Here is a 17,533-nt window from a genome sequence, read left to right as displayed (position 1 = left end):
CTCATCTCTGTGAAGGCTTTAGTGCTTGTCTGCATCGTTAATTTAACAAATGACATTTTAATAGCTTAGCTATATTTAATGTATTTAGAACTTTTTAGATCTAAAATTGATAATCATGTACAAACAAGATTGGGAGATGATGAATTGTTGAAACTTGTGTGAAACTGCTTTACCCTAACTGAACTGGGTGATTTTGAGCTTTCCCTGACTGGTCTCGGCAGTCGATGGTCCGATGAACTTTAAAAATTGCACACACATTGATCATCACGTAATGAGCATGATGAAAAAAGAAGAACCACCTTTAGAGTCCTTTTTCCCCCTTTTTGAAGCAATGTTTTATGGCCGGATGGATGCCCTTCCTGCCGCCAACCCTATTAGTCGCCTCTTGCGACACACAGGGAATTACCAGTGAACTGGTACTCAATTTGCCGACCTCAGAAGGATGACAGGATGGTAAAAAAAAGTTTCATGATATGTTAATTTGTCTAATTATTGCCTAATTATATTGTTCTATAATTATTACCTCCACCACCAAAGGTGGATGGAGGTTATGTTTTCACCCCTGTCTGTCCGTTTGTCCTTTTGTTTGTTTGTTACTTGGCAAAAAAAAAAAAAAAAAATTTTGCAAGTATGTTGATCACTCCGGTTTGTGTATTTGTTTGTTTGTTTGTTTGTCAGTCCGCTCACTTATACTTGCCTACAGGTCACAATTTTAAACCGATATTTACGAAACTTCACCAAATGGTGGACTGACAAAATCCTATATCTTTTTGAGGTCAAAAGGTCAACATAGGCCAAAGGGCAACCACTTTTTTCCAAATTTCCAAAATCCTCAATTTTCATCTGATTGACTTAATTTGAATAGGATTTACATATCGGCTAACTGAATTCAACCACCAACTATTTTTGAGATCACCATACACCAAAAGAGCAACATAGGCCAAAGGTCAACAACAATTTCAAATTTCTAAAATCCTCAATTTTCATCCGATTGACTTGAAATTTTAATAGGATTTTCATATCGGCTAACTGAATTCAACCACCAATTACTTGTGAGGTCAAAAGGATGCTCTACTGAGTGCCATTCTGCTTTGTTCTCTTTTGCCAAGTGTCGCTCTCAGTGATTTTTTTTTCATTTGTTTGTTTGTTTGTGAACAAGATATCTCAAAATGTTGTGGACGGATTCGGATGAAATTTGGCAGAGAGGTAGCGTATGCGACAAAGACGAAATGATTAGATTTTAATGAAGATTCGGATCTGACTACTAGAATTTTTAAAGTGATTCTTCACCATTGGAAGGTGGGGCCAAAAACGATACGTAGCAGGATATCTCAAAAAGTTATGATGAAACTTTGTGGACAGTTTGTGTGTGTGACAAGGAAGAATCGATTCGATTTTGGTGAAGATCTGAATATGGATTCGGATATGAGAATTATTTAATTTTTCAAGTGATTCTTCACCATTGGGGGATAGGGCCAAAAACGATACATAGCGGGATATCTCAAAAAGTTATGGACGAAACTTGGTGGGCAGGTTGGTGTGTGACAAGGAAGAATCGATTCAATTTTGGTGAAGATCCGGATTTGGTGAAGAATTTTTTAAGTGATTCTTCACCATCGAGTGATATAGCCAACCAGGTGGAGGTACGCCACCATATATATGTCTGAACCTTGTGAGCGAAATATCTCGAAAAATAAGCGAAGTACCAACTTCTAATCTGGTGTGTGGCTGTATCTAGGCACAAGGACGAACACTGTTTAAAATTGGGTCGCCACGTCAAAATCCAAGATGGCCGCCGCCATGTATGTCTGAACCTTGTGAGCGAAATATCTCGAAAAATAAGCGAAGTACCAACTTCTAATCTGGTGTGTGGGTGTATCTAGGCACAAGGAAGAACGCTATTGAAAATTGGGTCGCCACGTCAAAATCCAAGATGGCCGCCTCCATGTATGTCTGAACCTTGTGAGGGAAATATTGTTGCGGAACCCAACGTCGGCCTCGGTTCCCCTTAGAGGGGGGATTAATCCCCTCTTCTATAACTGACCGACGTGGTCCCTGACACTGCCCAGCGACCTCCGGAAAGGCCGGTGGCACAGCCCCGTTCGTACCGCGGACAGATGTTAATTGCCGATCGGTTTTAGCAACCGCGGCACGAACTATTAACAATGACTAGACCCGATCCTGAAACGTTGGCTAAATCGTGCCACAGGTGTCCAATGAGGGAAATCACAACGACGACGGATGTAAGGGAAAGAAAGGCAAGGTAGGAAGAACAAATCTAATTTATTATTATTATTTACAAATCATCAAAATAACCAAGGAGAAAGAAGGATAAGAAAATAACGACAGAAAGGAGCCAGGAGACACAGTGCAATTATTAGCTTATATATATCAGTCTTACTTAACCCCAAGGACAAGACAAAGACAGACAACGAGCACACTTACACGGGGAATGATGTCAGGAACGAATGCAGGAGGTGGATGGCTGGAGGGAGAGGGAGGTCCACGGGAACTGTGTACGGGTCGGGCCGGGAGCGGCAGCTCCGTTCCTCCGCGGCCACGGTCGGCACCGCCGTCAACGCCCAAGCTGCGGTCGTGCGAACTGCCGCGGGACGAGCTCCGCCGGTCGAGTTAAAGCTGCCTGGTGGAGCCAACGCTGCTTGGTGGAGTCAAAGCTGCTGGTGGAGCCAACGCTGCTTGGTGGAGTCAAAGCTGCTGGGGGGGGGGGGGGGGGTCTGGCGTGACGGGTTCTCTCTCTCTTGAACTCCTTTTAACTCTCTTGAACTCCTTTGAACTCCTCTCTCTCTTGAACTCCCTCCCGTTTCTCTCGACTCCTCGCAAAGGCTTCCACGCGCGTTTATATATCGCCTCGGGCGATCAAGCCACCGGCCTCCAGGACATGCCCATCGGTGAGCTCGCCTCGGCCCTGATTGGTCGCGAGGGCTCACCGATCCCGCCCTTAGAGGAGGCGTTGGCAAGGCCACGCCTTGTTCCCGGCGCTGGGCCGACTCCTCCCACCTTCGGCTCCGAGATGACCTCGTGGCTAATGGAGTCTTGCAGCGAAAACAACCACAACCCCCAGCAGCAGCAGAATGCAGCAAACCGCTCAATGCAGTTGGCAATTGTCGAAAGGGGAATGTGAAAGGAATCTACCTTGTTTGAATTTGGTGCAATGGAGTGTTAATTAATGGAAGACACAGCCTTAATCTAATACACATAATAAGGAGATAACTACTGAACAAAGAGGAAATCTATGATTGGCTACGTGTGGTATATGGAATAACTAACGGGAACGACCTTTGACCTTTATACACAACAAATGGAGGAAGGAGGGTGATATTTTACAATTACAATAAAAAAACACAATTCTCAAATCCATAACAATATCATATCATAGCATGTTTTCTGCGTCTTCCACTTTGTCAACTCACATCACTTCACCGACGGGGGACCTAGGCGTAACGCTTGTTAAAAACTCACATGGCTGGTGAAGATAATATAATATAGTAGAGTTTCTTCTTCTTCAAACAAGAACTTCTGGCTGCCAGACAATAAGACCAATCATTTGGAAATTTTAAACACATGTTCCGCTTTATGACTACTACATTACTTTGATGAAGTTTCACATCGGTCAATGAAGCTGTTCAGTGTTCAAGAGATATGATTTTTTAAATTTCGTTTAATCCAATATGGCTACAAAGCCTGTAACATGAATTATTCAAGGACAGCGTGGTATACACAAGACACGGGGAACATATTTGTGAAGTTTCCATTCGATCTGCTCAGCCGTTCTGGAGGAGTGGCTTTTAAAAGTTTTATTCTTCAAAAAAATCAAAGCCGCAAAACCATGTGAACGATGACGTCATGGTCGTGGAACGTTTTGTTCGTCATGGGTATGCGATCATGCATGTAATGTTTTGCCTCGATCTGTTCAGCCATTTCAGAGAAAAAGGGTTTTTAGTGGTTTTTTAGGCTTTTGTGTTAAAACAAATATGGCGGCCAACCACGTGACCGATGATGTTATCATTATTTATTTATTTTCTCCCCCAATTTATCCCAAGATGACGCTCAAGAAATTTCATCTTAATCTGATGAAATTTTGTACTTGTCTAATTATGACGTCATAATGGAGGCACCTATGACTTCATCATTAACATATTTTATTCCCCATGGAGAGTTCTTTATAATGAGCCATGTCTCAATTTTTCCTTCGCAGCGCTTTCGCAGATATAGAGGTGCAAAGTTTTCGGTTTTTCCAAGATGGTGCCCGTACCTCGTGACCTATGATGTCATAAATATCATTAAAAAATTATACAGGTGGAGGTGCACCTATGGTGAAAATTTCCTGTCAATCGGACCAACGGTTGTAGAGAAAAGCGTACTTGTTCTGTGCGGACAGACAGACAGACAGACAGACAGATGAAAAATCACTCATAGAGCGACACTTGGCAAAACAGAACAAAGTGGAATGGCACTCAGTAGAGCATCCTTTTAACCTCAAAAATAGTTGTTGGTTGAATTCAGTAAACCGATGTGTATATGCCATTCAAATTTCAAGTGAATCGTATGAAAATTGAGGATTTTAGAAATTTGAAATTGTTGTTGACTTTTGGCCTATGTTGCTCTTTTAGCCTATGGTGATCTCAAAAATAGTTGGTGGTTGGATTCAGTTTGCTGATATGTAAATCCCATTCAAATTTCAAGTGAATCGGATGAAAATTAAGGATTTTAGAAATTTGAAATGGTTGTTGACCTTTGGCCTATGTTGACCTTTTGGCCTATGCTGATCTCAAAAATAGTTGGTGGTTGAATTCAGTTTGCCGATATGTATATCCTATTCAAATTTCAAGTCAATCGGATGGAAAGTGAGGATTTTAGAAATTTGAAAAAAGTGGTTGGCCGTTGGCCTATGTTGACCTTTTGACCCCAATAATATATAGGATTTTGTCGGACCACGAACTCTACCATTTGGTAAAGTTTCGCGAAGATCGGTTTAAAATTGTGACCTGTTGGCAAGTATATAGTGAGCACACACACACACACACACACTTTATTTTTTCTTCTTTTTTTTCCCAGTAACAAACAAACAAACGGACTCAAATGCAATACCCTCTCCTCTGGGAAGGATAATAAATTACAGGCCAATTAATTTACACCATCAGTGTCCTAATGCATGTCTCACCTATTTGTATGTGTTTGTTGTACATAAACATGTGCAAAAATTGCATTTTTTTTCGGACATGTGACACCCACTAATTATCATGTGACACCTGAACGGTAAGTCTGATTTTGGACGTACAGTCACGTGAAAAAGTAAGTACACCCCATGTACACCCCATGTACACCCCATTTACAAGTACACCCCATGTAAAGCTTTGACTTTTTCAACATATTTCAACATACAGCTATTTGATCTTCATTTCAACAATATTGATAGATAAAGGTGATATAATATAACAAATATCATGAAACATTTACATTTTGTAGTCAATTGTATAATTTAAATAAACACAAATGCAAATTTCGCATGTGGAAAAAGTAAGTTCACCCCTACATTTATCACTACTTCAAATACCTAAAATTAGAGTCAGGTGCACCAGCTCAGGTGCAAATGATTAGAACATCGTTAGAGAGGATCTTGGAGGAACCTGTCTTATTTAAACCTCAGATATTTAGTTTGGTTTGCTCTTTGTTGTTGAAGTGTGCGGCATCACCATGCCTAGATCAAAAGAGCTCTCTGAGGCCTTCAGAAAGAAGGTTATAGATGCCTACGAGTCTGGGAAGGGATTTAAAAAGATCTCCAAACAATTTGAAATCAATCATTCGACTGTCCGGAAGATCATCTACAAGTGGAGAAGATTCCAAACAACTGCCAACTTGTTCAGGCCAGGCCGCCCCAGCAAGTTCAGCCCAAGAGCAGACCGCAAGATGCTGAAAGAAGTCTCTAAGAACCCCAGAATGTCATCATGGGACCTTCAGGTAGCTCTTGCCACTGTTGATGTCAAAGTGCACGAGTCCACCATTAGAAAGAGGCTGCACAAATTTGATCTACATAGGAGGTGTGCCAGGAGGAAACCTTTGCTGTCCAGAAAGAACATCAGAGCAAGACTAAAGTTTGCCAATGAACACCTCGGCAAAGACCAGCACTTCTGGAGCAATGTGCTCTGGACAAATGAGTCAAAGGTAGAGCTATTTGGCCACAGTACCAGAAGACATGTTTGGCGAAAACCAAAGACAGCATTTGACCACAAGAACCTGATACCAACTGTAAAGCATGGTGGTGGAAATATTATGGTTTGGGCAGCTTTGCTGCATCAGGGCATGGGGAGCTCACCATCATAGAATCCACAATGAATTCTTCATTGTACCAGAGCGTGCTTGAGGATAATGTGAGGCCATCTGTCGGAAAGTTGAAGCTCAACCGAAGGTGGACCCTGCAACATGACATGACCCTAAACATACCAGTAAATCCACCAAGGAATGGCTGAAAAGAAAGAAATGGAGGGTTCTGGAATGGCCAAGTCAAAGCCTGGATCTAAATCCCATCGAGATGTTGTGGGGGGATTTGAAACGAGCTGTGCATGCAAGAAACCCCTCAAACATCACACAGCTGAAAGAATTCTGCATGGAGGAGTGGGAAAAAATTTCTCCCAGTCGATGTCAGAGACTGGTAGACAGTTATAAGAAACGTCTACTTGAGGTTGTTTCTGCCAAAGGGACCAATACCACCTATTAGAGCCAAGGGTGTACTTACTTTTTCCACATGCAAAATTTGCATTTATGTTTATTTAAATTATAGAATGGACTACAAAATGTAAATGTTTCATGATATTTGTTATATTATATCACCTTTATCTATCAATATTGTTGAAATGAAGATCAAATAGCTGTATGTTGAAAAAGTCAAAACTTTACATGGGGTGTACTTACTTTTTCACGTGACTGTACGTGTTATCTAAATATGCCGTTGTGAATCACACCAGAAATAGTCTTGTGATTTAGTGATTCGCAACTCCGTTTTTCTTTGCCAGCAAAACATCCATTTTTCTACTGCTTCTGCTTTTCTTTTTCTGCTGCTTTATTCATCTTCTGCTTCTTCCTCTTCATAATCTATGATCATCGCCTGGAACAACTTTCTGAAAACATGTAATTGGGCATTATAATTGATGACATTGAAATAGAAGAGGAATGCTGAAGTGTTGGCTGGTAAAGCAAAATCAAAGAATGTACTTTCCAGGGATTAAGCTGGGCGTAAATTTTTTTAGCAATTTGGCTAATTTGGTATGAAAATGTATTTCCAAATTAAACTTTTCCCATGCCAAACAAAAATGTGATGGTTGTGAAATATCCATCCCCAAACATTAATGTTTTTTGAAAGATCTTTACTCAACACAGGTACTTGAAAACGGCATGGGTTTGTGTATATTTAATAGGCTTCCGAATAAGCTTTTTAAAAGCGAATTTTGAATGAAAAATGTTTGCCAAATTATACTTTTATTAGTACAGTATTGTTAAGGGTTCGGTGGAGCGTGGGGCTCTCAAGGGGTGTGGCTCCGACACACTACTCAACCTCCGAGCCTGAAGCTGAGAAGCCACAGATAACTTTGCGACCCGACGGGTTGCTGAGCAACCATGGACACCGTCTAAGGAGGCTAAATCTTGCAGGATCCACACCACAAGGGTCTTGGAGGAGGAGGGGGGGGGGTGGCTTGGACAGGCCCCTCCGTTTTGCGGGGGGGGGGGGGGTGGGATGAGAAGGAGAAAAAATTTACCCGTGCAAACAGTGCTTTAACCTCAGTGCAGCCCAGGTAAAAAAAGGAAATTGTGATACCCTCTAACCTCAGTGTTGCCCAGGTAAAAAAGAAAATTGTAATACCCTCTGCCACCAACACCAGGTGGCGCAACACGTTACACATTTTCATAGATAATTTACGTCCCTCTCCCAGTCCCCCACACCCCCGCATGGGTCTGCGGCCACATAGCCTATGTTACCCCCCAGCCAAAGTTGTATTTGCCTTTGTACACCAAGTAAAGTATATAAGTGTTTATAGCTGGAGTACCCGGCGTTGCTCAAGCGAAAAATAAACTAACATCTATCTATAATTCCAGCAATCTCTGTGTGTCTGTGTGTCTGTGTGTCTGTGTGTCTGTGTGTGTGTTTGTCTGTGACCGCTGTTTCTCGACAACCACGGGTCCGATATACTTTAAACTTGCCAGGTATATTGCTGGGGACCCGAGGATGTGCCTTTTCAAGGTTTTAAATTAATCGGACAAGTACTTACCGAGCTATGGCGATTTAGCCGTTCGCCGTTCGCTTTGGCGTTGCGAATGGACCAAACCATTGCATGTAAATAGAGGGGGGGGTTCTGTGGTCGTTGCGAATGGACCAAACCATTCATGTAAATAGAGGGGGGGGGGGGTTCTGTGGTCGTTACTGCTACGTGGTTTCAAAGTTTTTTTTTGTTGTTGTTGTTTGCACGCATGTTTTTTTGCACCCACGTACGGGCACGCCCTAGGATGTTTACACACACACACCCCTACACAAATTATTATTATTATTTTTTTTTTGGCAAGGAACGGGCACCCACGTACGGGCACGTCCTAGCTTATATATAGTACGGGCATGCCCTAGTATTTGAAATGAGGGCAAATATATAATAGAAAAGCAATTACATCCAAATCAGAATCAATCACAAATGTCAAATCATCATTTCACCTTTTTGTTGAATATCAGCTGGGCAATGTGCTGTTCATCACGTTTGTGAGTTAAGTATGATGACGTTCAGGAAGAAGAAGAAGCCTTACTACCAACTTTGTACACTTCTGGAATTGTTTGATTTATTTGTGTTCAAATGTTTGCGAATTGTTTTGTATTTATTTATGTGAATATGTACTTGTACATAATTATAACTGTTATTAATCAAAAAGGCTTATGCACTATCGAGTGTTTTGGGGTTTTTTTAATCCCCAAAAAACGAACTTTTTTTTCAAATCTTTATTTATTTTTTTGGCCTAAAATACTCCCAGGCAGTCACTGCTGAACCTCTGAATGTTTGACGAAGATCCGTTCAGCCATCTCTGAGAAAAATGGTGACACACAGACAGACCAACGGCTCTCTTATATAGTAGATGATATCTCAAAATGGTTTGGACGAATTATGACAAAACTAGGTAGATGAGTTGGTTCGGTAACAACAAGCTGATTCAATTTTCGTTCGGGTCCAGATCCATATGTGGCTTATCAGTGGGATACAAAACTTAAACTGTTCAGCCTGGTGGAGGTATGCGCTCTACCAAGTACCATTTTAGTTACTTTTGTTATTAGAAGCAGCCTTGGAAAACACCACGATTAACAAAACGTTATCATCACACAGATATGCTCCGTAACACGGATTTCGACCAAGGCGGAAAACCATCTTGGGGAAGGGGGCAAATGAAGTCACTGCAACCAGCATCGTGTGACCATTAGTCCTCTTGTCATATCTGGTTGAGATTAGATAAGTAATGACCGAATATATCATGGTCAGAAATACACACTAAGACAGACACCAAATTGCATATTGTAGTATGATGGACAATAAATTGTCTTGGATTTTTTAACACATCTCATTCATACAAATGACAGCTCACCTCTATGTCTGACCGATGATGTCATGTGATGATAGATGAGTTGCTCCCTGAAGAATACATGCATAATTAAATAATAGCTGGCAATAGATTGTTTTTACCTTTGCATCAACCTCTAAGGAACCTTTTTGAAAACTTGATGCAAGAGTATATCAACTTTGAAATTTATGCCTCCTGCCAAAATCGCCAAACTGCTCATAAATCCTTTAAAGTCTCATAATCACTCGCACTTTTCACTTAATCATGTGCTATTGTGTATGCAGCATGTCTGTCACATTATGTGTACCAATAATTTTGCAATCAAACTACAGTGGATGCACCATGGAAATCTGCAAAGGAAGTAATATCCGGGGAAAATGTCCCTCGTGTTACAGGGATGTACGGGTTTGAGAATTTTATTGTTTGACTAAATTGTTCTCCGTTTGTCATGACTTTCTTGCCTGTGTCGACTGCACTGTCGAACGTCACTGATGGATACCGTACTTGTATTACAGCCACCCGTCAGATCCCATTTGGTTGATGGTTCGTGGCCTGCCTTTCACTGCTAGGCCATCAGCCATACGTGCTTTCTTTGATGGTATGACATACTTGTAATGAAACTTGCACATATTACTTGCATGAAAATCAAAAGAATATTATATCAAAATCAACTATGCATTGTCTTGGAACCCATCATTTGTCTGGAGAGTGTATGTGGAAGTTCCACGCATCTCGTTTTTTTCATTTTATTGATGTTGAGTTTTGATAACATTACCAAGACAATCACTGCTTCTGCATTTTTATCCTTTTCTTATTCATATAATTTGTCCAGGTCTGCGAATCCTTCCTCACGGAATCCGTATGTGCAGAAAGGAGGATGGAAAGCCAAAGGGAGTTGCTCTTGTGGCTGTTGAGAACCGAGTTGAAGCTCGAAAGGCTCTGGCTCGTCACGGAGATTTTATGGGCAGTCGGTGTGTTTTCTTTGTGTTCATACACTCGTTATACTGAGAATTTGGTTGCCTGTGCTATATGGTGTTCATAAAGTATTAATTTCATTTTGCCAAACATTTTCGGCAAGTGTGTTTGTTTTGGGCAAAATACACTCATTGTTTTTGTTTCTTCCATCTTGCTAGGTTTATTGAGGTGTTTCCCTGTAACCCTCAAGATAAATCACTGATAAATGAAGAGCGTCACTTAGCCACCAAAGCACCACTTCCAACAGAAATTGATTCCCGCTTGCAGGCGTCTCGCCCATTTGCACGGGACTCTCTCCCATCTGCACGTGATTCTTTCCCATCAGCACATGTCCCTCACTCATCTGCTGTCAAGAAAAGCAATGTGGTCCACATGAGAGGCCTGCCATTTTCCTCAAATGAAAAAGACATCGTAAAGGTGGGACATGTTACCCAGCCTTCTGGTCTGTTTACCCCCAACCTACTATCTTTGAAAGCATGCAGTTAAATATTTAGCAGACCATCAATCTACCTTGTTTTCTTTCACCTATTTTAATGTTCTAACTACCTCATATTTCGAAAGTCCTTATTACCCCACGTGTGCGAAGCAAAAAGCAAGATTAAGCAATTGGTTCAATTTTTCTGCCTGTCTGGCTACTTACAGTGCATTCAGAAAGTATTCAGACCCCTTCACTTTTTTCACATTTTGTTATGTTGCAGCCTTATGCTGAAATCGTTTAAATTCATTTTTTCCCTCATCAATCTACACTCAATACCCCATAATGACAAAGAGAAAACAGGATTTTAGAAAGTTTTTTGCAAATTTATTAAAAAGAAAAAACTGAAAAACTACATTGACAAAAGTATTCATACCCTTTGCTATGACACTTGAAATTTAGCTCAGGTGCCTCCCATTTCTCTTGATCATCTTTGAGATGTTTCTACACCTTGATTGGAGTCCACTTGTGGTAAATTCAATTGATTGGACATGATTTGGAATGGCACACACCTGTCTATATAAGGTCTCACAGCTGACGATGCATATCAGAGCAAAAACCAAGCCATGAGGTCGAAGGAACTGCCTGCAGAGCAAAGAGACAGGATTGTGTCGAGGCACAGATCTGGGGAAGCCTACAATAAAATCTCTGCTGCATTGAAGGTTCCCAAGAGCACAGTGGCCTCCATAGTTCTTAAATGGAAGAAGTTTGGAACAACCAGGACTCTTCCTAGTGCTGGCCGCCCGGCCAAACTGAGCAATCGGGGGAGAAGGGCCTTGGTAAGAGAGGTGACCAAGAACCCGAAGGTGACTGGCTAAGCTCCAGAGATCCTGTGTGGAGATGGGAGAAACTTCCAGAAGGACAACCATCACTGCAACACTCCACCGATCTGGGCTTTATGGCAGATTGGCCAGACGGAAGCCTCTCCTCAGTGAAAAACACATGAAAGCCCACTTGGAGTTTGCAAAAAAGCACCTAAAGGACTCTCAGACTGTGAGAAACAAGATTCTGTGGTCTGATGAAACCAATATTGAACTGTTTGGCTTCCGTCTGGTCACTCTGTCATAAAGCCCAGATCGGTGGAGTGTTGGTTGCAGTGATGGTTGGTGCTCTCACGGTTGGGGAATATCAGTATTCAGATATAATGGTGGCACGTAGGAAATATAGATTGTGCTTGGAAACGCAAATCAGTATTGGAAATGATTACTAAACGGAGATAAACCGGGTGTAAAATGCAAATGTCATGTGACGTCACAGAATCGCTCTCATTTGTGTAAGATAAAATGTTCCGTAGTAAAATCATGTGTTGATATCATACATTGTGATTGGTTGTCATGCAAGCAATCAGAAAATGCTCCACCTGCAGAAGGATGATAAAGGTTAAAGGTAGAGGTGGCAACATCATTATTGTGTGGTGAATGCTATGGCTCATGGGATGTATCACATAACAAGTGTGTAGAAATCAGTCTTAGCTCGTGAAGGCTATTCCATGTGGCAGATTGCAGCCAGATTCATGTTTCAGCAGGAGCTGTATGCAAGACTGAAGAGCCGGATCCATGAAACTGATGCTTTTCTCAACATAAGAGGTTGAGAAAGAAAGCCTAAACTCTCCAAATGTGATGTTAAGTACTAGGCTTGGGAGATTCTGGATCCAGATCTTTACCAAAATAAAATCAATTCGTCCTTGTCACACACCCAACCTGCTCAACTACTTTCATCCAAGTATGTCTATTTTTGCTGCACCGGGAAAAAGCCAATGCTGTCGTCCGTCTCTGTCCCACCCTAAAATACGGAAATGCTCCTGGAGAGAGAAAAAAAAGAAGTAAAAGTTTCTTCAAATTAATCCAAATCTCTGGAGAAATTGTAATTTTTTTCAATTAGATTTTAGAAATTTAACGCAGTTTACCTGGTCGGTGTATAAGGCAACAGACCAATCCTCAATTGCTCAGGACTTTTATTTGCTGTTAATAAATATCCCGCAATATCTTTGCTATTAAAACGTATGATTATTTTGGAATTTCACAATACTAGGGCATGCCCGTACGTGGGTGCAATGCCCGTACGTGGGTACGTGGGTACGTGGGTGCGAGTACGGTGCCAATCCCCCCCCCCCCCCCTCTATTTACATGAAATGGTTTGGTTCATGAAATGGTTTGGTCCATTCGCAACGCCAAAGCGAACGGCGAACGGCTTGCGAGTACGGTGACAATCCCCCCCCTCTATTTACATGAAATGGTTTGGTCCATTCGCAACGACCACAGAACCCCCCCCCCTCTATTTACATGAAATGGTTTGGTCCATTCGCAACGCCAAAGCGAACGGCGAACGGCTAAATCGCCATAGCTCGGTAACTACTTGTCCGATTAATTTCAAACCTTGAAAAGGCACATCCTCGGGTCCCCAGCAATATACCTGGCAAGTTTCAAGTATATCGGACCGGTAGTTGTCGAGAAACAGCGGTCGCATACAAACATACAAACATACACACACACAGAGATTAGTGGAATTATAGATAGACTAGGGCATGCCCGTACGTGGGTGCAATGCCCGTACGTGGGTACGTGGGTACGTGGGTGCGAGTACGGTGACAATCCCCCCCCCCTCTATTTACATGAAATGGTTTGGTCCATGAAATGGTTTGGTCCATTCGCAACGCCAAAGCGAACGGCGAACGGCTTGCGAGTACGGTGACAATCCCCCCCCCTCTATTTACATGAAATGGTTTGGTCCATTCGCAACGACCACAGAACCCCCCCCCCCCCCCCCCCTCTATTTACATGAAATGGTTTGGTCCATTCGCAACGCCAAAGCGAACGGCGAACGGCTAAATCGCCATAGCTCGGTAACTACTTGTCCGATTAATTTCAAACCTTGAAAAGGCACATCCTCGGGTCCCCAGCAATATACCTGGCAAGTTTCAAGTATATCGGACCCGTGGTTGTCGAGAAACAGCGGTCGCATACAAACATACAAACATACAAACATACACACACACAGAGATTAGTGGAATTATAGATAGATTCTATACAGATATAATAGGCTAACGCTGTTTGTCGAATCCCGGAAGAAGTCTGACCCACATGTACACAGTTCGTGAGTACATGTCTGCTCATTTGCTTCACAGCTTGAACTCGAACGGCACTCGGTAGATCGCATACCTCTGCCAGGCTGAACAGTTTATGTTTTGTATCCCACTGATAGGCCGGATTTGGATTCGGACCTGAACCAAAATCTTACTGGCTTGTTCTTGTCACCTAACCAACTCAGCCCCCATGTTTCGTCCAAATCTGTCTTCTACCGTCTGTCTTCTACCGACTCCTCTCCGGCCTTGCTCCCCCAGCTCTCTCTGTGCTTTGTCCCCCAAATATTCCTACTAGTCTAGTAGGAAGACTAGGTCCCCCTGCACCCCCCGGAGATATACTTCTAATCAGTGTTTCTAGATTGGAAAAAATGTGTAGAAAATGACTAGCTATGGCCCCAAGCTGAAAAAATGTCCCACATACCATTTTTATGCAAATTACTGCTGCCATTATAAAAAAAACGATTTTTGACATATCTCAGCCAATATTGCAGATAATTGAAAAATGAAGGTGTCTAGACCCATGTTTTGAAGGGCATAGATCATGATAGAACTATTCATAACATGATTACATGTGTCTATGGTATACTAGTATGCTAATTAGAAGAACATCCAGAACATCCAGAAGGCAGCTGTCTTCCCCAGGTGGCCCTTGCGCACCTTTTCCTCAAAGGCATGGTACTTTTTGATGAGGAGTAGAGTTGAGGGGTCTTTGAGGGCTTCATCGAGGTGCTCTCGGTTGCAAGACTGGGTCATTCTGAGAAGCACAGCAGGGTCAGAGATCATGATGTTCTCCTCCTCAGTGAATCTCTCCATCAACAGCCTCTCCATTGCCTCACACACTGTTTTGAGGCAAAAGAGGGACTTTGCGTAGGCCTTTCCACTGAGAACACCTTTGAGAGATCCACTTGTTACTAGTTGTGCCTCAAAGAGAATCTCTGCATATCCAGAACCACGCATCTTGTGTCCAGTGAGCATCCCGATGTAGTTCATGGATGTGTGGAAGGGTCCAATCGTTACTACATGACTAGCAAATTCATTTGGCCAGCGCCAGATGATGGGAAGGGCTTTCATGCAGACACCCAGATCAAATGTATTCAGGACCCATCTCTGACCCACCTCAGCAGTTGCTGCCTCGGAACGCTTCAGTAGCTCACGAACAACTGCGTTGTCTGTGATCGGTTGGTGGATAGGCGTGCAGTAGTCGACTGTTGATTTGCTGGGTGGGGGAGAACCAGTTGCAGAGGTGAAACCCCCTAGCCCAGGCACAGGCTGCAGGCCACAGCTTCCGATGTATCTGATGAAGAGCCAGATGTAGTACTCTTGCATCGTAGTGGCATAGACTGTGTCATTCTCTGCTGGCGGTGTGAATGATGAGCCTTCAGGGAACTTCGGGCCAACGCGAGTAAAGTGCAAGGGTGGGAGAGTTTTTGGTGTGTCGACCTTCAGGCTACGCTGTTGTGACCTATTGATGGTAGGTAGCATTCGGTCCTTGCTGCTCTCGAACCCGGGCTTGACCTCCTGCACCATGATTCCTCCAGCACTGTTTACAATGTTGCTGCCGTGCACACTGGTAGTGGTTTTATTCAAGTTGTCCCACTCACAGTGGAATACAAGGTTGCCCTCTCCTGTCACAATTTGTGGTGTACGATAAGTTGAGACTTCATCCAGGACCTTGGCGAGAGCAGTTTCCAACTCCAAGGCGAAATCGTAGCTCTCAGAGTGTCCAAGCCTGTGTAGTATTGTGGTGAGCTGTTTGCTTCGGAACAGGTGCCTTACAGTCACACAGAGGAGAATGTGCTTTGGTAACTTCCATTTTCCATCTGACACTGCACGGCACAGATCTTGTCCAATGGAGAAGACCAGACGCTTCACCTTTTCTGTCTCGATGCCCTCCTTGCCAGTCATTAGCACGCTGAGAAAGCGGACAAGGTCTGGAGGTAGGATGTCTTCAGGATTGAGCTCCATGTCTTCAGCTGTTGGTGGCCATGGTTGGTCTTTACACTCTCTGAAAGCCTGTAGAATACCCTGGCGAAGTTGGAGGGCAACATTTTGGTTCTTGTTTGTGCTTCCGAGTGTGAATGCTCGTGCGAGAGCATTGGAAACTGTTATGTTTGAGCTGTGCACAAGCCAGAAAGAAATGACATCACATTTGTCATGATCAACCTTCGTGAAGTGGATATGCTCCTTGATTGGGTCATTCTGTAGGCGTTTCAGTAGTTTCTCTGACCGATAATTTGAGTTCTCATATCCATTCAGTTTCAGTTCCTCGACATAGAGCAAGCGCAAGGAAGAAAGCTGTAGAACTTTATTCTGCTGGATGACCTGGGTTTGAATGTGTTCCAGTACTGAGTTGAATGCCTTTTCATGGGCGGCTGACATGCAAGCCTGCTCCTTTGGTGCTTCGGCTCTGTGAATCGCACGCTCATAGTTGTAGAATGCTGTGCGGAAAGCTTTAAAACATGACGGATGGTGTTTGGCCTCACATGCAAAGAGGTCTTTGTTTTTCACCTTTCGATGGAGTCGATAGAGACCCATTTTCTCAGCCCGTGTTTCGATTTGCTCCCATGCATTTTCTTTGTTTTTAAAGGATGGGAAGGTTGTAGGCCTCTCAGTATTGCGATGAGCATCTTTGGTCTCAACTTTCTCACAAAATATACACTCTGGCGGGAAGATGGGTTCAGCAGAACCTCCTGGTTTACGAGGAGAGTGATGCCATGATGAGGTTGATGGCCCTGGTTCTGTATCATCTCCCAGACGATGAAAGTGGCGGACAAAGTGCTTATAACACTTGCTGTGATATCCTACTCTTTCTAGGTCATCAGGAAGAGTTGCCGGGATCTGATCACATACTGATTGCATACGACATGGGGAGTCATGCGGTTGGTTGAGACGTCTATCCCGGATCTTTTGAAGCAGTTGCAGTTTTTCTGAAGCAGATCCTTTAATTTTACGGAGGGGCGTGAAATCCCCATGATCAGACATGGATGGTACATGAAGGATGCATGTAGGAGGAGAGCTTTGGGCTGCAGGTTCTACACTCCGTTTTCTTTTGGGCATGCTTGCTGTCGATGTCTACCATCACTGTTAAATGACAAATAAGAAATCACGAATGATGTTAAAAGTGCCTGTGAAAGGAGGCTCTGAGTTTTCAGTGAGGTAACAGAGGTTCTGAGTCATGTTCTACACTAGGGTACTTTTTAGCTGACTAAACCATGTTTAGTGGCATCAAAAGTGCTAATAGCTAAAACATCTAAATTCTTCCACACTAACGTTAGCTATCTAGGCCAATGAAACATTGTGCTAAGTTACTGTAGCTAGCTCAGCTGTCGTGCCTCTTTCTGGTTCAATTCATATACAGAAGTCAACAGATATGTCTCATGTTTGGCATTAACAAA

General features: G+C 42.9%; 1 protein-coding gene across 1 annotated transcript in view; it reads left to right on the top strand.

Moving 5' to 3' along the window:
* Positions 1 to 17,533, top strand: part of LOC137430074 (uncharacterized) — a 36,064-nt gene that overhangs the window by 8,259 nt on the left and 10,272 nt on the right. The window contains exons 3-5 of the mRNA XM_068120597.2: positions 10,122 to 10,204; positions 10,439 to 10,577; positions 10,740 to 10,998. Of these exons, the coding sequence (XP_067976698.2) occupies positions 10,122 to 10,204; positions 10,439 to 10,577; positions 10,740 to 10,998 (481 nt within the window). The remainder of the gene's footprint in view (positions 1 to 10,121; positions 10,205 to 10,438; positions 10,578 to 10,739; positions 10,999 to 17,533) is intronic.

Source organism: Myxine glutinosa, chromosome 6 (genome assembly GCF_964187855.1).
Source record: "Myxine glutinosa chromosome 6, kmMyxGlut1.1, whole genome shotgun sequence".
In the NCBI taxonomy this organism is placed as follows: domain Eukaryota; kingdom Metazoa; phylum Chordata; class Myxini; order Myxiniformes; family Myxinidae; genus Myxine; species Myxine glutinosa.
This window is presented reverse-complemented; position numbering and strand designations above follow the sequence as displayed.